This window comes from Mus musculus, chromosome 9 (genome assembly GCF_000001635.26).
Source record: "Mus musculus strain C57BL/6J chromosome 9, GRCm38.p6 C57BL/6J".
In the NCBI taxonomy this organism is placed as follows: Eukaryota; Metazoa; Chordata; class Mammalia; order Rodentia; family Muridae; genus Mus; species Mus musculus.
The window spans coordinates 53,089,825-53,109,410 of NC_000075.6; the positions used below are offsets into that span (position 1 = coordinate 53,089,825).

General features: G+C 39.3%; 1 protein-coding gene across 1 annotated transcript in view; it reads right to left on the reverse strand.

Moving 5' to 3' along the window:
* Positions 1-8,629: 8,629 nt before the first annotated feature.
* Positions 8,630-19,586, reverse strand: part of Ddx10 (DEAD box helicase 10) — a 149,717-nt gene continuing 138,760 nt past the window's right edge. Inside the window, exon 18 of the mRNA NM_029936.2 lies at positions 8,630-9,438. Within this exon, the coding sequence (NP_084212.2) occupies positions 9,261-9,438 (178 nt within the window). The 3' untranslated portion in view covers positions 8,630-9,260. The remainder of the gene's footprint in view (positions 9,439-19,586) is intronic.

A 19,586-nucleotide genomic window follows, 5' to 3' on the forward strand; every position in this document is an offset into this window, starting at 1 on the left:
TATCCATTCCTCTGTTGAGGGGCGTCTGGGTTCTTTCCAGCCTCTGGCTATTATAAATAAGGCTGCTATGAACATAGTGGAGCATGTGTCCTTCTTACCGGTTGGGGCATCTTCTGGATATATGCCCAGGAGAGGTATTGCGGGATCCTCCAGTAGTACTATGTCCAATTTTCTGAGGAACCGCCAGACTGATTTCCAGAGTGGTTGTACAAGCTTGCAATCCCACCAACAATAGAGGAGTGTTCCTCTTTCTCCACATCCTCACCAGCATCTGCTGTCACCTGATTTTTTGATCTTAGCCATTCTGACTGGAGTGAAGTGGAATCTCAGTGTTGTTTTGATTTGCATTTCCCTGATGATTAAGGATGTTGAACATTTTTTCAGGTGCTTCTCTGCCATTCGGTATTCCTCAGGTGAGAATTCTTTGTTCAGCTCTGAGCCCCATTTTTTAATGGGGTTATTTGATATTCTGGAGTCCACCTTCTTGAGTTCTTTATATATATTGGATATTAGTCCCCTATCCGATTTGGGATAGGTAAAGATCCTTTCCCAATCTTTTGGTGGCCTTTTTGTCTTATTGACGGTGTCTTTTGCTTTGCAGAAGCTTTGCAATTTTATGAGGTCCCATTTATCGATTCTTGATCTTACAGCACAAGCCATTGCTGTTCTATTCAGGAATTTTTCCCCTGTACCCATATCTTCAAGGCTTTTCCCTACTTTCTCCTCTATAAGTTTCAGTGTCTCTGGTTTTATGTGGAGTTCCTTAATCCACTTAGATTTGACCTTAGTACAAGGAGATAGAAATGGATCAATTCGCATTCTTCTACATGATAACCGCCAGTTGTGCCAGCACCATTTGGTGAAAATGCTGTCTTTTTTCCACTGGATGGTTTTAGCTCCCTTGTCAAAGATCAAGTGACCATAGGTGTGTGGATTCATCTCTGGGTCTTCAATTCTGTTCCATTGGTCTACTTGTCTGTCACTATACCAGTACCATGCAGTTTTTATCACAATTGCTCTGTAGTACAGTTTTAGGTCCGGCATGGTGATTCCACCAGAGGTTCTTTTATCCTTGAGAAGATGAAATTCCTAGGCAAATGGATGGACCTGGAGGGTATCATCCTGAGTGAAGTAACCCAATCACAAAGGAACTCGCACAATATGTACTCACTGATAAGTGGATATTAGCCCAGAAACTTAGGATACCCAAGATATAAGATACAACTTGCCAAACGCATGAAATTCAAGAAGAACGAAGACCAAAGTGTGGACACTCTACCCTTTCTTAGAAATGGGAACAAAACACCCATAGAAGGAGTTACAGAGACAAAATTTGGAGCTGTGACGAAAGGATGGACCATCTAGTGATTGCCATATGCAGGGATCCATCCCATAATCAGCTTCCAAATGCTGACACCATTGCATACACTAGCAAGATTTTGCTGAAAGGACCCAGATATAGCTCTCTCTTGTGAGACTATGCCGGGGCCTAGCAAACACAGAAGTGGATGATCACAGTCAGCTATTGGATGGGTCACACGGCCCCTTATGGAGGAGCTAGAGAAATTACCCAAGGAGCTAAAGGGAACTGCAACCCTATAGGTGGAACAACAATATGAACTAACCAGTACCCGGGAGCTCTTGTCTTTAGCTGCATATGTATCAAAAGATGGCCTAGTCGGTCATCACTGCAAAGAGAGGCCCATTGGACTTGCAAACTTTATATGCCCCAGTACAGGGGAACACCAGGGCCAAAAAGGGGCAGTGGGTGGGTAGGGGATTGGGGGGGTGGGTTTGGGGGACCTTTGGGATAGCATTGAAAATGTAAATGAGGAAAATACCTAATTAAAAAAAAAAGAAAGGGGAGAAGTGAGCAGAAGATGATGCTGAGGAAACACTAAAGACTCACTGAAGGACGGTGGTCATGACTTTTGACATTGAGGAGGGCCCATACAGTTGGACACTTACTGCCCATGGGTCTTCGAAACAAGCCTGTTCCTTAAGACTTTAATCCATCAGACTCATCCAAACAGTCCCTTGCTCCCCACCCCCACTGTCCATCCAGTAACTCTGCTTCCCTTTCCTTTACAAACGTGTCCTGTGCATCTTTGCTTACATCCATCTTTGCTGTATCGCGTAGTGAGAAGTATGCCTGGTATGCAGATGATGAGGGCAGGAGTCACAAGAAGCACTTTCCTCCTTCCTCAAGGAGAGTCTGTGAGCGGCTAAGTGAGGCAGACACTCCTAGGGGAAACTATGAATATTAATGTACCTTCCAAGTGTCCTTCCTGTGGCTGAGGCTAAAAAATCTTTCTTTGGGAAAGGGGGTTAAGTATGCCCAGAAGTATTTCTATCTACCACCTCAGATACGAGATAAACATGTTCAAAGTCTTCCTCCCTGGCACCTGAACTCTGACCTTAAACTAGCACACTCAGTCATGTACATATAAAGTTGAAAATGCTCAGGAAGATGCCTGCCCCCAAAGTGCTTTCCCATGGGATGATAGATACGTGCTTCTTTTGTTTGGAATTAACTCAGGCGCTTCTCTATTTTGCTTGCATTCTCCACTCTTACCTCTTGGCCATACTTGTTTTGGGTTTGTACTCATCAACATGCACACTTATTGCATTTGTTATAATTAGGACCTCCATCTATGAGCATTTCTCCTGCTTATCCCCATAGATCAATCTCCACCCTGCTGTTTCCTGGGAGGCAACCTGCTCTCAGACTTCCAGTAGGGCTGTATCAATGAAGAACACCAAGTAGAGCCTAGTGAAGACAGCAAGGTGCCTGCATTCACTGTCTTGGTGTCTTTCAGCCAAGCACACACCTGTTGACTGTATAGTTCAACTCGAAGGTCACGAAGTAGCTGTGTGTCTACTCTCTTCTTCTGGGTTTTAGTCACTAACTCTTCTTCAAGTCTCAAAGTGGGGATGGTGGGATGGTTTGTATATGTTTGGCCCAGGGAGTGGCACTATTAGGAGGTGTGGCCTTGTTGGAGTAGGTGTGTCACTGTGGATGTGGGCTTAAGACCCTCATCCTAGCTGCCTGCAAGTCAGTATTCTGCTAGTAGCCTTCAGATGAAGATGTAGAACTCTCAGCTCTTCCTGCACCATGCTGGCCTGGATGCTTCCACCTTGATGATAATGGACTGAAAGTCTGATCCTGTAACCCAGTCCCAATTAAATGTTATCCTTGTAAGAGTTGCCTTGGTTTTGGTGTCTGTTCACAGCAGTAAAACTCTAAGACAGGTGGTAACACCTCTTAGCAGCTTTAAGGTAGACAAGCTTTTATGATTCTCTTACTCTGCCCTCTTATAATGTAAATAAAGTTTTTATTAACACTCACCCCACCCTTTAGGATTATACTAATTTGTGTGTACCATCTGTTTCCTGCTGGGACTCTTGATAGGTTGTTCACCTGCCTGTGAACAATGATTTAATAACTCTGAATTCCATTACAGCCTCAATTCAAAAACAGCCACGGCCCAACAGCATAACCACTTTCTAAATATGCAATTCCAGGCCCTACCCAAGATCTGCTGGATCCAAGCCTGATATCTGAAAATTCCCTAGTGATTCCTTTGTATGTTGCAACCCAAGAAGCAGTACATTTTTCTACATTTTCCTTTTTTTTGGGGGGGGGCGGGGGGCGGGGGGCACAAAAGATCACTCAGACTCGTTTAAGTGATTGGATCTCACATCAATAAATGAAACAGATTCTCTCTGAAATCTAACAGAAACCCATCAAAGGTTTAGCTTGTTTCTCTTGAGAATAAGAGATCCCTGAAATAAAATAGTTTATTGAAGCATTACTGATGCTAGCCCCCAAAGGACTGCTTCTAAGACAGGGTTCCAGAGCTCCCAGCAGTAAGGGTGAATAGTATTTGGAAAAGTTATCTGTTAAACCAAAAGAAAAAAAGAACATTTTCTATTAAAAGATTAGAGGAAGGTATATATCGCTTGCATTGAACTCTCACTGAGTGTAACAAGGAAGGATAAGGTTATGTGAAGGAAAAACTGCAAAGGGAGGTCAGCTGGCATGGAGACGTCAGTTTCTGGATGGGTTGGTGATGTAAGCAAGGTGTGGGTTTAGGTTTTAGCATACATTCAATAAATGTAAAATCATCTTTTGCCATTTTCCCAGTCTTATTTCCCTTCTGTCCACAAAGCCTTCTAATTTTAATCTTAGAAAATTGTAGAATTTTTCTCTTACCAAGCTTCATGAACACAAATACTAAAGGGTCAGTTTTAGGGTCCAAAATGTCTAATACAGGAGCGAGTCAGGAGGAGTATTAGCTTTGTTGTTGGGAGCAATGTTCAGCAGAAACAAGGAATAATTTATGTTGCTCATATTTTGCAAGGTTTCAGTCCATCCTAATGTGAAGGTACCACAGAGGTGCTCACATCATGGCCCAGCACTCACACTTGAACAGGAGGAGGCCAGAGCCTGCCCAGACACCCGCTTCTAAACAGAGTTCACCCTCTACAGTCCTACTGTATCCCAACAGTTAAAAATTTAAATTTTATCAACACATTTAAATGATTTATAATCTATTCATCCTTGGAGACATCTTCAAAGACATACTAAGGGGTAGGCTTTAACTTAAGTAGAAGTTTCTTAATCCAGTCAAGTTGAATAAAGAAGTAGGCATAAATGTTTTGCAATCTACTTTTAATAAGGGCTCATTCTCTCTTCTAGCCCACCATTCAGCAGAGGTAGTGGAAAGTTATGAGGATGTGAGGGAAGTGGACCTGTTTAGCAATAGTTCTTTGGGGGCAAGCTTGATCTTCTTCGGCAGCAATTTCAGTCCTGCGCAAACACCAAATCTGACTCAGCAGCTGCAGACCAGTCTTCTAGGCAGGCAGACGCCAGGCACAAATTGGCAGCTGCAGTCCAGGCCTATCTGCAAGCAGACATCAGCCATGAACCAGCAGCTGTAGTTCAATCCTGAAGGAACAGTCAGGCTTGCCAACTGGCCTGAGACGAGGCCATGGAAGTGGCAAGCTGCCGCAGGAACCTCACGAGCAGTTCTTTAGCGAGTTTCTCTCAATAGTTGCATTATCACAAGTTGATCTCAACAGCACTATGTAAGGTGAACCAACACATGCGTGTCAACAAAAAAATAGTGAGGTGGAGCAAACCAAAGCAACTCAGTGCTCACTGTCTGTGGGGTCATATTTATCAAGTGTCCTTTCACGTGTTTGCTATATCAAAACATCCTTTCACCTGTGTCTGCCTCAGGAGAACAATCTTTCACGTGTTTGTTCTAGCAAGACATCCTTTCACCTGTGTGCCTCAGCAAAACAACATTTGATGGAACTAAGTTTCCAAAGAAACTAGAATCTTCCACTTCATAAAGATTTATGGCAGGCCTTGCCCAGTCATCTCTAACCATAGTTCTTTGCATTGCTTTGGCTCCTAAGAATCTTTACTAGATCTCTTAGGCATGTATTTTTTATCTTTCCGAGAGCATCCTCCTTCATTTATCTATTTGCTTAACTCATAGCCTGAGCTCAATTTTCTTGCCCATCATTATATTCACTATATTCCCTGTTCTGTCCTGTGAATTTAGTACCTAAATTTCACTTGAGAATAAAAATTTGTCTAATTTGTCTGTTTGGACAAAGCTTTCTGCATTACTGTCTCTCACATACTAAATGAAGGGTTAGATGGCAATCGCTGAGTCAGCAGGCACTAGATGAGAAACGTATCTTCCCTGGCTACCCAAACAGTAGGGGCAGTGGAAGAAAATCCTATCAGGATTATGTCTAGTCTCAAGTGATTCAAAGCAGGGTTTCAGATCTTGGTTGCAGACTCCTTTCCTCACAGGAACATCTGCATCCTTTGGCAGCCTCTGCTATCAAGGCTCAGAGATTACTTCATGTTCAGGGTATTTCAAGTGTTGTATAACAAAATTAATTACGTTTAATTAAACTTATCCATTTTTTATGGCCTCAAACAAATTCAGAATGCCATGTAAGGTTATGAGATGGCAGCACTCCAAAGGCTTCTTTCAGTGACTTATGTAATTTTAGGGATTATTTTACACTAGTGAGTCTGATGAATGGCCTTTCAGCTTTGGTTTAGCAGCAAGAATTAGTCACTGGGTCCTAGAACAGATAAACTGTGTCCTTTCTTTCCTAATACCGTGCAATAGATCCCTGCCTCAAACAAACACTGTTCTTTTTCCACCATTTGTTTTATGATACACTAACACTATGCACTGGGTCCTCCCCCCCCCCCCCCAGCTACCTAAATGGAGGCAGCAAAGGGAAAGTCTCTCACAGGACAGATGGAGGATGTAGCAGTGCTGGACTCGCTAGCACACTGAATCAATGGCTATTCTCATTTGCTACATATTTCTCTCCGGTTGTATGTTAAACCAGGACTCAACATGTTTTTGTTCTGTAGGTATAGAGGCACCTAATCTGCTGCACCTTGGGCCCAAACTGAAGGAATACCTTTGTCTCTGATCCTCACTGTCCAGGTGGGTGGAGGTCTGACAGGAGCTCACAGACCCCACATCTACCATTCCCAATCACCTGCCTTTTAGATAGATTTCAAAATTAGTAAAGAATACCCTGAACTGCTTAATAAGGATCCATTCAATTCTATAGATAAACCAGAAGCCAAAGTAGTTTATGAACCAAATGCCTTGCAACATATTTATGCAGTAGTTATATTCAGGCAGCCAGTAAGTTTAATTCCTCTTCAGGAAAACAAACAAACAAACAAACAAACAAACCCAAACCACTTAAAATGGCACAGCATAGGATCAATATAGGATCAATGGTAAGCCTTCAGTTCATGCATGCTTGCCCTTGGTGACCTTCACAAGTCTTCAGTGACAAGACACTGTGTCAGAAATTCTAACTCCAGAATCTTGGGCTTTTAAATCCCGAGTTCCTTTCCTACTTAATGATTCTTCTCTATAAAAAGCAATTACAATAGGTATTTCTGTCCATAAACTGTATCTCCTTCCTACAGAACAGTGTATCAGAAATACCTTTAAAAGTTCTCTCGGTTTGGGGTGTAAGAGCAGAGTTTGGGGAGGACTAGACCACAGGGTAAGACTGTTGCACACTAAGTTCTCAGCAGCTGTGACCACCTACATCTGACTGAGCCACTCCTCCTCACAGCACAGCTAAGGAAGGAGTACATAAGGCCCTAGTCAGAGCTGGGGAACTACTTACAGCTCACAGCTGGCAGGGGAGGGAGAGCCAGTTTTCTTTACAGATGTTCCCTTACCATGCCCCAGTGGATGGCACTACACCCATGGATATATGGGCAACATTAATTGGACTCAGTAGGACATAAAAACTAGAGGACATGAGGTTAGGAGAGGGTTATGAAGGGAAGGTGCCCAAGAAGCGTTGGAGGAAAGAATAGTGGGTAAATATGGTTAAAATATATGTGTGTATGAAATTCTCAAAAATTAAATATATATACATATATATATAGAGAGAAAGGTAAATAAATATCTCTTGGTTTTCTAGGAGTAGTCATGAAATCACAGCCCTAATTATGAATTATAGGGAAGGTGCTGTATTTGGCCTACAGGGTATTGTCTTAGTTAAGGTTTCCATTGCTGTCAACAGACACCATGACCAAGGCAACTCATATAAAGAACAAAATTTACTTGGGGCTGGCTTACAGGTTCAGAGGTTCAATCCATTACCATCAAGGAGGAAGGAAGCACGTCAGCAGTCAAGCAGGTATAGTACAGAAGGCACTGAGAGTTCTACATCTTGTTCCGTAGAAAGCTAGTCACAGACTGATTTGTCCCCCAGGCTGCTAGAAGGAGGGTCTCAAAGCCCATCCCACAGTGACACACTGTCTCCAACGAGGCCACAACTCCTAATAGTGCTACTCCTTAGGCCAAACTACCACAGGTATAAAGAATAGATAAAACACAATACTGCTCCCAAGGACAATGTCATAATAGGCTCATAGACAAAGGTTGATTGTATCACGTGATAGATGCTGTAACTGAAGGAATCAGAGGAGGGAAACATGCTCAGATCTACAGGCTACAGAAAGAGCTCCCAGGAAAGGCAGGTTGGAAGATGTGCTGGTAGAAGCAGACAGACTAGTTAAGAACCTCAGGGGTCTGGGCAAGTCCCGATGAGACTCTAAACTGAGGAAAGGCTGAAGTTCTGAGAAAAGCAATGGCTCCGTCTCTAAAGAGGAGTCAACAGCAGCAGTATAGTGACAACACCAAAGCTGGCAGTCATTTTAATTGTGGGAAGATGACCGCTCACAAGAGCACTGAATACGCAAGATAGATGATACACTTTTTCAGAGACCAGTACAGACTGGCTGAACTGGTAGTGTTGAGATACCCAAGTTACCATCTATCTTCTTCCTTAAGAGGTTGAATTTATTGCTAGTACTAAAAATTAGTTTTGATTGTGAATGGGATAGGAAGAAAGGGTTAGGAAAAGAATCCCAAGTGTAACAATCTACATCAAAATCAATCATTTCATGTCAATACCCAGATTTCTCCACATTTCCTTTTTAAAGACTTATAGTATTGGTAACAAAACAGAGGTTCTATCTCATTTTCTCATAAGGAGCTAGGTGGAGTCCCATGATACCTACTAAAGAGCACATGAAGAACGTCTTCAGATGTCTAGAGATTTTATAAATAATTGCCAGCAATCTCCAAATGTGAGTGTGATGTGTTACATTTGAGCAGGCTAATTAACAATACAAAAAACTTGTTTTAGGAATTTGTCACGTTTTAATTTTATGAATCTATCTTTGAGTGTCTTTCATATCACTGGATACAATAAAAACAATAGTATTTTGTAAGAAATAAGTTTATTTTTTTATGAACTCAATTAAAAAAAATTCTTTGTCAGGGCTAGTCTATTATACTCTTTCTTTGGAGATAATGAAATATACATAAAATTATTATGTATACTTAACAATAACAAATGAACAACAGATCCAGAACCTTGCCTGTAAAACAAACAAGCAAGGACTAGGTACACAGCTCAGGAGTAGAGCTCTTATTTACCATGTACAAGGCCTTGGTTTAATCTTCAACAGTGTGAAAATAAACAAAACAAGCATTTCCAATGGTGGGGAATAAGAACCTATACATAAATTCTAACAGTATACAATACGTCCTTATTCTGAGTACGTTCCTTGATGTTTCAAAACTCAAAACTGTTTTCCAAAGCTGTTTTCAATTTCTTGCCCACATAGTAATATCCAGAGGTATCAAAGTACAGGAAGGCACAGAGAATGTCTAGTTTTGACTTTTGAGGAGATGTAACACCAGCTCTTCATCCTCTGCTAAAGACAGGCCTGTATCCAAAGGTTCTACCGTTTCCCACTTGGCCTTCTTTCCATGACGACTTCTTGGTCTTACATCATCGTCTTCAGTGTTGTTTCTCTTCCTTGTTTCCTGCTTCTTCTTGGTGTCACTGGTGGGAACAAATCCAATGATTCATTTCATAAACAATTAACTCATTAGCATGAAGTCAAACATTTATAATGGGACAAAATAACCCAAATGTAGAGCAGGTAGTTGGTAAAATGACATTTTGTGAGACAGAAAGTAACCACAATACCAGGCATGTGCAGGGCACTGTATAAATAGTATGGCATTCAATATAATAATAAGGAGCTCTGGATACATTGTTTATAATATGAGGACATTGAAAAGTCCTTTAGGTATCTTAACATATCAAATTACCTCCATTTAAAGTTAAGCTATCCTTTAGGTAGCAGGTTATGAAGGTTATAGATACAGATAAGGGTATCTTGTACTAATTCTAATATTAACTGATTATGTTATGATAAAAAAACCTACAATTTCAAAAAGTATCAATTTTTCCTTCTTTAAAAATGTAGACCTAATATGCACATACAGTCTTAAGAAATTACTGTTGACTCAGCCTGCATACACCCTGCACATTGGCCATTAAAGCAGAACTAACTTCTAAGAAGGGAGGGAAAAAAAATCACTAAATGCATTCAATAAAAACAAAACAAAACAAAAAAAAACAAAAACAAAAAAAAAAAAAAAACAGGGCAGATGAGAAGGGTACCTGAGTACAATCCTGAGAACTCACATGACAGAAATGTTTTCTGGCTTCTACAAGTGGCCACGAATACTCATGAATCAATAAATGATTTTTAAAAATCTTCAAACCATTTTGAGATAGCATATTCAAGATGGCTAACTGGGGAGCACAACCAAGGCACCACCTGAGAAAGAACGGCTGACAAATCTCCCCCACCACACACACATCAAGTTGAACAGCTATTTACAAACTGATTAGAACAGAACTAAAGAAGTCAGTTATCATTTCAAAAGAGCTCAATACAGTAAAAAGTCACAATAACCACAAGGCAGACATCAGTAACTGACAAATGCCAAACAATAACAGGAAATTAAAAAAAAAAAAAAACCAGTAATAGAGTGGTTTCCTTACCTACCAAGACAGACTGGGGGACGGGGGACGGGGGGTAAAGGGAGAGGAAGAGAGAGACAGAAAGACAGACAGAGAGACACAGAGAATGGAGAGACAGAGGATAAAGACAGTAAAACTAGATATTTTATACAGAAAATCCCCCAAATAACTATAAAATATTGTAACTAATCAGTAAATTCAGCAAAGATACAGAATGTAAAATTAACATACAAAAATCAATAACATTACTATGCCGAACAGTAAGTTATCTGAAATAAAAATCAAGAAAGCTATCCTATTTATAGTAATTATAAAAATAAAAAATCTAAGACTAATAACTAGGTGAAGGAGCGCAACAATTTTAAACATTTAAAACATTTTAAAGAGGAAATCAAAAAGAAAATATATTCTGTATTCATAGACTATAAAAATTAACATTATTAAAGAGGTTTACAGTGACTTGCAGAGTCAACACAATCTCTACCAAAGTATCAATGCCATTCTGTACAGACATGAGGAAAGCAGTCCTAAACTTATATGGAACCAGGAAAAGATGCCTAAAATTTATGTGAACCCAGATGACCAGGGGGGAGGGCTGATGGAAGGGAGACGGGAGAACAGGAGTAAAAGAAGAATGGAAAGGGAGGAGGGACAGAGGAGAGAAACACTAGCCAATCACCTACACTCTGAAGTTACATTATTTACTTAGAATTGTTCTGAGAATTAAATGAAACCAGATAAATAAAACACAGTAGCTCTTTACACACTAACTTATTTTCTGCCTAAAAATTACACCATTTCAAAAAATTCTAACACTGACTGTATATAATAATCAGCAAAAGAAAAAAGCCACATCAATATTACATTATTTTTCCAACCATATGTATGATATATCCAAAAAGAACAAATTGTTCAAGTTTGAATGGACTCCATTACTGTTGAGAAGATAGCCTGATATAAAAGTGAAGATGCCTAATCAGCATATCCACTTATAACCAGCTGGAAGCAAAACTATAGATAATTCTCCCATTTACTTCCCACAAGTGCCCAAATGCTCTGACTCAGCCATTTTCTTTCACCAATAGAGGAAAGGCAAACTAGATGACATGATGTGGTTATTCAAAGCCACAAACTGCTGAATTTTGAAAAGGAGCCCGTAACAATGAACATGAATGACTTTTCTAAAGGAATTCAGCCAGCAAACTTTTTTTAAGCCTTTAAAAAAGATATTTGGTCCTAATATGCTTAGGAGTGTGGCTAATTCTGTGCCAAACCCACTGGGTAGAGTGCCATAAATATTTGGAGAAGATGACACGGGTTTTGTCCATCTTGCACATCAAGTGCACCTTGGAGAGGCTCACAGAAAGCTTAATTAGTAGGCTCTCTGTAAACGCATCTTCCTCTGTTAATGTGCTTGTGCATATTATATTCTCTGCAGAAAATAGCAGCTTCAGATGTTTTCCCCCAAAGAAAATCTTGCTTATGTTCAATTACCAACTGAAATTTTAGGAAGGCGTTTTATGACTACTTTCTATAGAAACCAAATAAGTAGTGTTATGAATAACGAATCATCTGGTAATAAAATAGGAATTTTATAGATAACTGCCGCAATTTAAGACCCAAGAAAAAGTAACCAGAAAAGCAATGATCTGGTTCCATCAGAAAAAGCCTCTTTCCAATGCCACAGTGCTAGAAGCCCTCCGATGTTTCACATCCTGCTGCATTAAGCTAATAGCTTCTGTCCTCTGTGCACTTGGTACCTGTGGGAGCTCACTGGATCTGAGGAGGGACTGGGAAATCTTCATCAGTTAACAGACTAAAATAGGCCATGTTTAACTTATTTCTTGATTCTTAAATTATTTTTTACAAATTCTAGAACTTTAGTTTGTGATCAAGAGTTGTATCTACCACGAGGTAGTGGTGATGGTTAATACTGATGTCAAGTTAACAGACCTAGACTCACCTATGAGACAAACACCTGAGCATATCTGCAAGCCTCTAGTTGGAGCTGAGTGAGATGGGAGGATCTACCCTAACACCAACTGTAGCATCCCATGGGTTGTGGTCCTGGACTGAATACAACTGTGAAAATCATCTGGGCATCAGTATTCCCATAGCTCACTGCTTCTTAACTACTGATGCAATGTGACCAGCTTCCAATGACCCTGCTGCCATCTCTTCCCAGCCATAATTGACTGTGTCCCTTAGAACCTAAGCTAATAAAGCAAACCATTCTTCCTTTACGCTGCTTCTTATCCCTCATTTGGTCACAGCAACAAGAAGAACACAAAATAAAACACCACAGCTTAACCCAGCAACACATCATCAGTGATATCTAGCAAGTAGATGGCAAAACACTGAAGAGACTGAGGCCAGGAAAAGGGAAATATAACTCACCTCAAAATACAAATTCACAGTGATGAGCTCCCTTCATAAAGTAAGTGAACCCCAATGAACTGAAGGGGGTAAGTGGCACAGAGCTGGCAGGGAGGTAGGGGCTTCAGGGTGTAAAATATCCATCCGGGTTTGGTGTTATCTATCAGCACTTCTGTAGGACCTAAAGTGCTAAGCTCTTTTCAGTCTTCAAATGTTTGAGCCAAGTTTCAGAAAGGGCCATATTACAGTAAGTCAACAACAATATACAAATTGATAGAGCACCATCTTAAAAAGTAAAAGCAACGCTTAACTAAGAGCACCAAAAGTCCCCCTACTAACAAAGTCAAAAGTTCAGACTTTTAATCTTTTAATAATCTAAACCATAGAGACTTCATTATTGTGCATTTAAAGAATAAATCATATAGCTAAGTACAGGTGAAAACATCTTTAAGATGTAATGTGAATAGACAGCAACAGGAAAATTCAATGACTGAGACTTCACTGAAAACAGTAATACAAAACCTCATCACAGTATCAAAAGCAAAGATCTGAGCCAAGTATTTACTGGTAAGCAATGAAGGAAAGAAAAAATGGAATGTGAAATATTAAATGTTAATATGTTAAAAACTGATTTTTAAGTGGGGCATAGTTTCTTATCTCCTAGAATCTCCGAACCCCAAACTCAATTCAGAAGCTGAATTTTTTTCTACAATTTTGATTTTCTGACTTCAACATTTAAATTATTTTCAGATAATTGTCTGTCTGTGTCTCTCACAACAAAAACAGCTTCTGCATTAAATTCAAGAGGAACAAAAGATGGGCATGACACTCGAGACTGTCTCTCTGATGGGAGAAAGGTATCTCTTCCTAGCTGTCGTGTCTTGCATAGAAGACTCATCTCTGCTTATTATATGTCCTAAAAGGTACACAGCTGGCCTATCAATAGAGATCTTTTCCCTCTGAATTCGATACAGCTCAAATTATTTATTAGTCATGTAGAACTTAGTATTGCTACTTACTGATACCAATATGATTTTTCTCACCTGTATCCTATTTGGCAGCACCATTTAAAAATTTTAAAGTAAGCATGCCCAGAAACTTTTCTTCTGGGAACCTTGCCCAAGAAAATAATTAAAGACATGCTCAAAGATTTCTTAAGAACGATACTTAAGATAGAGCTATTTTTAATTTCAGAAAGTTAAAAAACCCCAAAATGATTTAAAAGATTAAATCATTAAATACATTATAAAGATAGACAAAAGATATTAATTATCTGAATTTTTATCTTCATGAATGCTAAAAAATTTTAAAAAGCAACACAAAATGAAGATCCATCTACATTTAAATATATATATATATATATATATATATATATATATATATATATGGAAAAAGATTTGGAAGTTTATTTTTAAATGTTCTTTTTGCTAATGCATGTATCTTCTGCTATTTCTGTAACCATTCTATATTAGTCTTTGAAATAAAAATTAAATTCAAAGTCGTAAGTATCTAAGTTCATGTTAATTATTGTTTGTACCTCCACACGTTTCAAAGCACACAGTGTGAAAAAAAAAAGTTGTTCCCATTGATAGCCTCACTTAACACAGAAACAGGGAAAGGCTAAGACTTGGTGGTTGAGGCTATATGGGTGATGGGTTATTTTAAGTAGTTGTAAAAAGCAAGGGGTTGCAGTTCACCCCTGTGGTCATACCTCAGCACTTGGGAGGATAGAGCAGTAGCATTGCAAGGTGGAGGGCAGTCTGGGCTACATACTGAGATTCTGTTTCGTAAACAACAGGAGAAAGCCGGAATATAAGCTAAGTTACCTCCCAGACTTTGCTTAGGGCCTGCTCCCATCTTCTTCCTGTTGCCACATTTAGCCTACTTCTTTCTAATAGGATCCTGTGATAGAGTAGAATGGCTGTAGATTCTTATATCCACAACCTGCTACAAAGCTAGAATCAGTCAGGATACATAAATGGGTAGAAGAGTGTTGGGATAAAAAGTAGCTGAGAATCTCATCTGACAGAAATATAGATAACTACTAGACTATTAGGTCACATATTAAATTGTAATGATTGTCCAAAGTATTCATGATTCAAATACTAGGATAAAGTACTTATTTTCTTAGAGAAGGCTTTTTAACAATCCTTCTGGCCTTTGTTCAGTGAGGTTTTTCTTAACTACTTCACCTGAAGTCAGTTCCCAATTCTGCTTCTACCAATTCTTTCAAGATCATGATCAACTGTGTCTTACTCTTCTGCTTATTTCCTTGTGGTTTATCTACCAGCAAGCAGTGAATGCTCTATGAGAGCTGGGGTTTACTCTCCTTGTCACTGCCAAAGAGCCAATTCTCAGCAAACCAACTATCTACATTCATAGAGTAAATGCTGAAGAACCAACAGAGAAGGACACTTCCCATGCTCTAGTTTTATATTATGGACATCTCTGTATTCAAACAGATCACATGGCACTAATTTCACTACATTATTCATTTAAACAAAGGCAGTATAACACTTTTACAGAATATTCCAAATGTAGGAACTGATATTTTGAATATTAAGCACTTAATAAATGATTCTGGGAAGGAGTAATAGAAGGAGACATTCCAGAAAGCATTATATTCTTTTTGTTTGGTTGACTGGATTTTTGTTTTGTTTTGGTTTGGTTTTTTTTGAGACAAGGTTTCTCTGTGTAGCCCTGGCTGTCCTGGAACTCACAATGTAGACCAGGCTGGCCTCGAACTCAGAATTCCCCCTGCCTCTGCCTCCCAAGTGTTGGGATTAAAGGCATGCGCCATCACTGCCCTACTGCCCAGCTAATGCTGATTTAGAAACTCCTACCAGCACCACCTTTACTAATTACAAGGATTATCACACTGTATCACTAACATCACTGACCCTACTGTGTTTCATATCTGGCTTTCTTTTTACTTTCATTACATCTTCAAAAAGAGTCTTACAAGTTGTACATTATCATTTGGTTGACCATGAAAACCAAAGAGATTTTTTTTTATTACGTATTTTCCTCAATTACAATTCCAATGCTATCCCAAAAGTCCCCCCCCCCAACTCCCCTACCCACCCATTCCCATTTTTTGGCCCTGGTGTTCCCCTGTACTGGGGCATATAAAGTTTGCCTGGCCTCTCTTTCCATTGATGGCCGACTAGGCCATCTTTTAATACATATGCAGCTAGAGTCAAGAGCTCCGGGGTACTGGTTAGTTCATAATGTTGTTCCACCGAAAGGGTTGCAGATCTCTTTAGCTCCTTGGATACTTTCTCTAGCTCCTCCATTGGGGGCCCTGTGATCCATCCAATAGTTGACTGTGAGCATCCACTTCTGTGTTTGCTAGGCCCCGGCCTAGTCTCACAAGGGACAGCTATATCACGGTCCTTGCAACAAAGGCTTGCTAGTGTATGCCATGGTGTCATCGTTTGGAGGCTAATTATGGGATGGGTCCCTGAATATGGCAGTCTCTAGATGGTCCATCCTTTTGTCTCAGCTCCAAACTTTGTCTATGTAACTCCTTCCATGGGTGATTGTTTCCAATTCTAAGAAGGAGCAAAGTGTCCACACTTTGGTCTTCGTTCTATCAGACCTTCAAAGAAGATCTAATTTCAGTTCTGCACAAGCTATTTCACAAAATAGAAGTAGAAGGTACTCTACCCAACTCATTTTATGAAGCCACAATTACTCTGATACCTAAACCACAGAAAGATCCAACAAAGATAGAGAACTTCAGACCGATTTCCCTTATGAATATTGATGCAAAAATCCTCAATAAAATTCTCACTAACCGAATCCAAGAACACATTAAAGCAATCATCCATCCTGACCAAGTAGGTTTTATTCCAGGGATGCAGGGATGGTTTAATATACGAAAATCCATCAATGTAATCCATTATATAAACAAACTCAAAGACAAAAACCACATGATCATCTCGTTAGATGCTGAGAAAGCATTCGACAAGATCCAACACCCATTCATGATAAAAGTCTTGGAAAGATCAGGAATTCAAGGCCCATACCTAAACATGATAAAAGCAATCTACAGCAAACCAGTAGCCAACATCAAAGTAAATGGTGAGAAGCTTGAAGCAATCCCACTAAAATCAGGGACTAGACAAGGCTGCCCACTTTCTCCCTACCTCTTCAACATAGTACTTGAAGTCCTAGCCAGAGCAATTCAACAACAAAAGGAGATCAAGGGGATACAAATTGGAAAAGATGAAGTCAAAATATCACTTTTTGCAGATGATATGATAGTATATATAAGTGACCCTAAAAATTCCACCAGAGAACTCCTAAACCTGATAAACAGCTTCAGTGAAGTAGCTGGATATAAAAATTAACTCAAGTCAATGAATGGCCTTTCTCTACACAAAGAATAAACAGGCTGAGAAAGAAATTAGGGAAACAACACCCTTCTCAATAGTCACAAATAATATAAAATATCTTGGTGTGAGTCTAACTAAGGAAGTCAAAGATCTGTATGATAAAAACTTCAAGTCCCTGAAGAAAGAAATTAAAGAAGATCTCAGAAGATGGAAAGATCTCCCATGCTCATGGATTGGCAGGATCAACATTGTAAAAATGGCTATCTTGCCAAAGAGATCTTAAGTAATATGTCTATGCTCCATGACTTGTAAAAGAAATTATTCAAAGCTGTGACTGCAGCAGAGCCAAGCTTTGTTTGGCTTTAACATAGACTTAATTTTCTCAAACCCATACTTCTCATGTTGCAAAGTTTATGTCAATATTCCAAAGCTGCATGTGAGGAAACATTCAGTAGTCTCTTGATTCTCGGAACCTCAGGCAGCTCATGAACCTCGTGTAGCTCAGGCAGTTGCTAGAGCAACTATCAATGCTTCTCGAGGTCATTCTGCAGACTCAGGTAAGAGGTTTAAATCCCCATGTATTCATGGGAAAAGGCAAAAAGAAACTGGCTATATGATATATTTTTCTATCAATCAGAGACAGGTCTAATTACAGTGCAGTTCTTAGGATGCTTTAGCCAACACACAATTTCAGAACAGGGAGGCAATTATATAATTATATAGTAACAAGATCAAAACAAAAATTAGTACCTGCTATGAGTAGTAGACTGCTCAGATTAAACACCATATTTTAAAATAATATAGGGATTTGTGGGAAGGGAACATCAGAACATCCTTTAACTTGAAAACTATACTATCAGGGGTACAAAGTTGTTGCAGTTAAAACTACTACACCAAGCCTTGAGAATGTTTCCTGCCCTGAGGAAAGGCGTAGGTAGGGGTGTGTGTGTGTGTGTGTGTGTGTGTGTGTGTGTGTGTGTGTGTGGCAGCACAAAACAGAATATCAACATCACTGTACACCTTAGAAATCTAACACAAAGGGCTGCTGAAGGAACAGATTTTATTGTAGTGACAGTACCGATCTTCAACTTCCCTGACTTTCCTCTTTTCTCTCTCTTTTAGAAGGCACAGAAAAGAATTAGGTAAAATTGCAGACTGGTCTAATTGCCAAGATGATAAGGTGGGTATTTAGAGGTATAGAAAAACTTCCAGCCGGGCAGTGGTGGTGCACACTTTTAATCCCAGCACTTGGGAGGCAGAGGCAGGCGGATTTCTGAGTTCAAGGCCAGCCTGGTCTACAAAGTGAGTTCCAGGACAGCCAGGGCTACACAGAGAAACCCTGTCTTGAAAAACCAAAAAAAAAAAAAAAAAAAAACCAAAACCAAAACCAAAACAAAAAAAAATCCCTGATGCTTAAATTGTCTGTGGTAAGCCACTGCAGGCCAAGTTCAGCATCTCAATGCCCAGTTTGGGTCTTTATTTGTACCCTTCAGTCAAAAAATACAGCTTGGACATTTTCTCTACATAATTTACAATTAATAATAAGTTAGCATATGCTAACTCATTTTTTAAAAAACTTCAAAAGTTTTCTACCTATCCCCAAATATTGGCACTTTAAAATTTAAATTTTAAAGTAAAATTGTGTCAGAGATGTTTCCTCTTATAAATTTTAACTTATAAGACCATGGCCACAGACCTAATGGAGAATGATCACTGCAGTGTATTTCATAAAATCAGTTCTTTCCTTCTATGGCAAAGACTATTAATGCTTATGGAATTAGTACGAAGAATGCATAGCATTCTCAACACCTCAACTCTCAGTATTCTGCTGGAACAAAAAGAATCATGGAAAAAATGTAGTACAGGAAGATGTCTAGCGTTTACTATAAACATAAATGAAAATGCTAAAAAAAATAATCTTAGATCAGAAGTCTAATAATGAGACAAGCTCTGGGTTGGGGAAAAGAAAAGGGGAGGGCATGAGAAGTTCCCCTCTCCCCACCACACCTCATTTACATTTCCTTTCATTAAACATCCACACATTATTTGAAACTATCAAAATCTTTTTGTTGTTGTTGTTCATAAATAATTTGGGAATTTGGTAAAGAGCCAGGATCCCCCTTTTAGACAGACAAACATACCTACACCATAATTTTGTATGGTGTTTCTAGATTTCTGAGAATCCTCTAACATTTAACTGTGGAGTCAAGAATAAAAACAATTTTTGCTCTGAGGAAAATTTGAACATGTAATTATTTCTTCTCCCATACTGAAAATTTAAATATCTCAGCTTAAGCTAGAACATCTTCTTGCTACTAATCTACATGTAGAATATTTATACTCCACAGAAAAACGTCAGCTTCCATCTCAAACTACTTTAACTGATTTGTTTTCACACCAAAGACCAGCATGCACCCAAACATACTCCTGGTGTTCCCA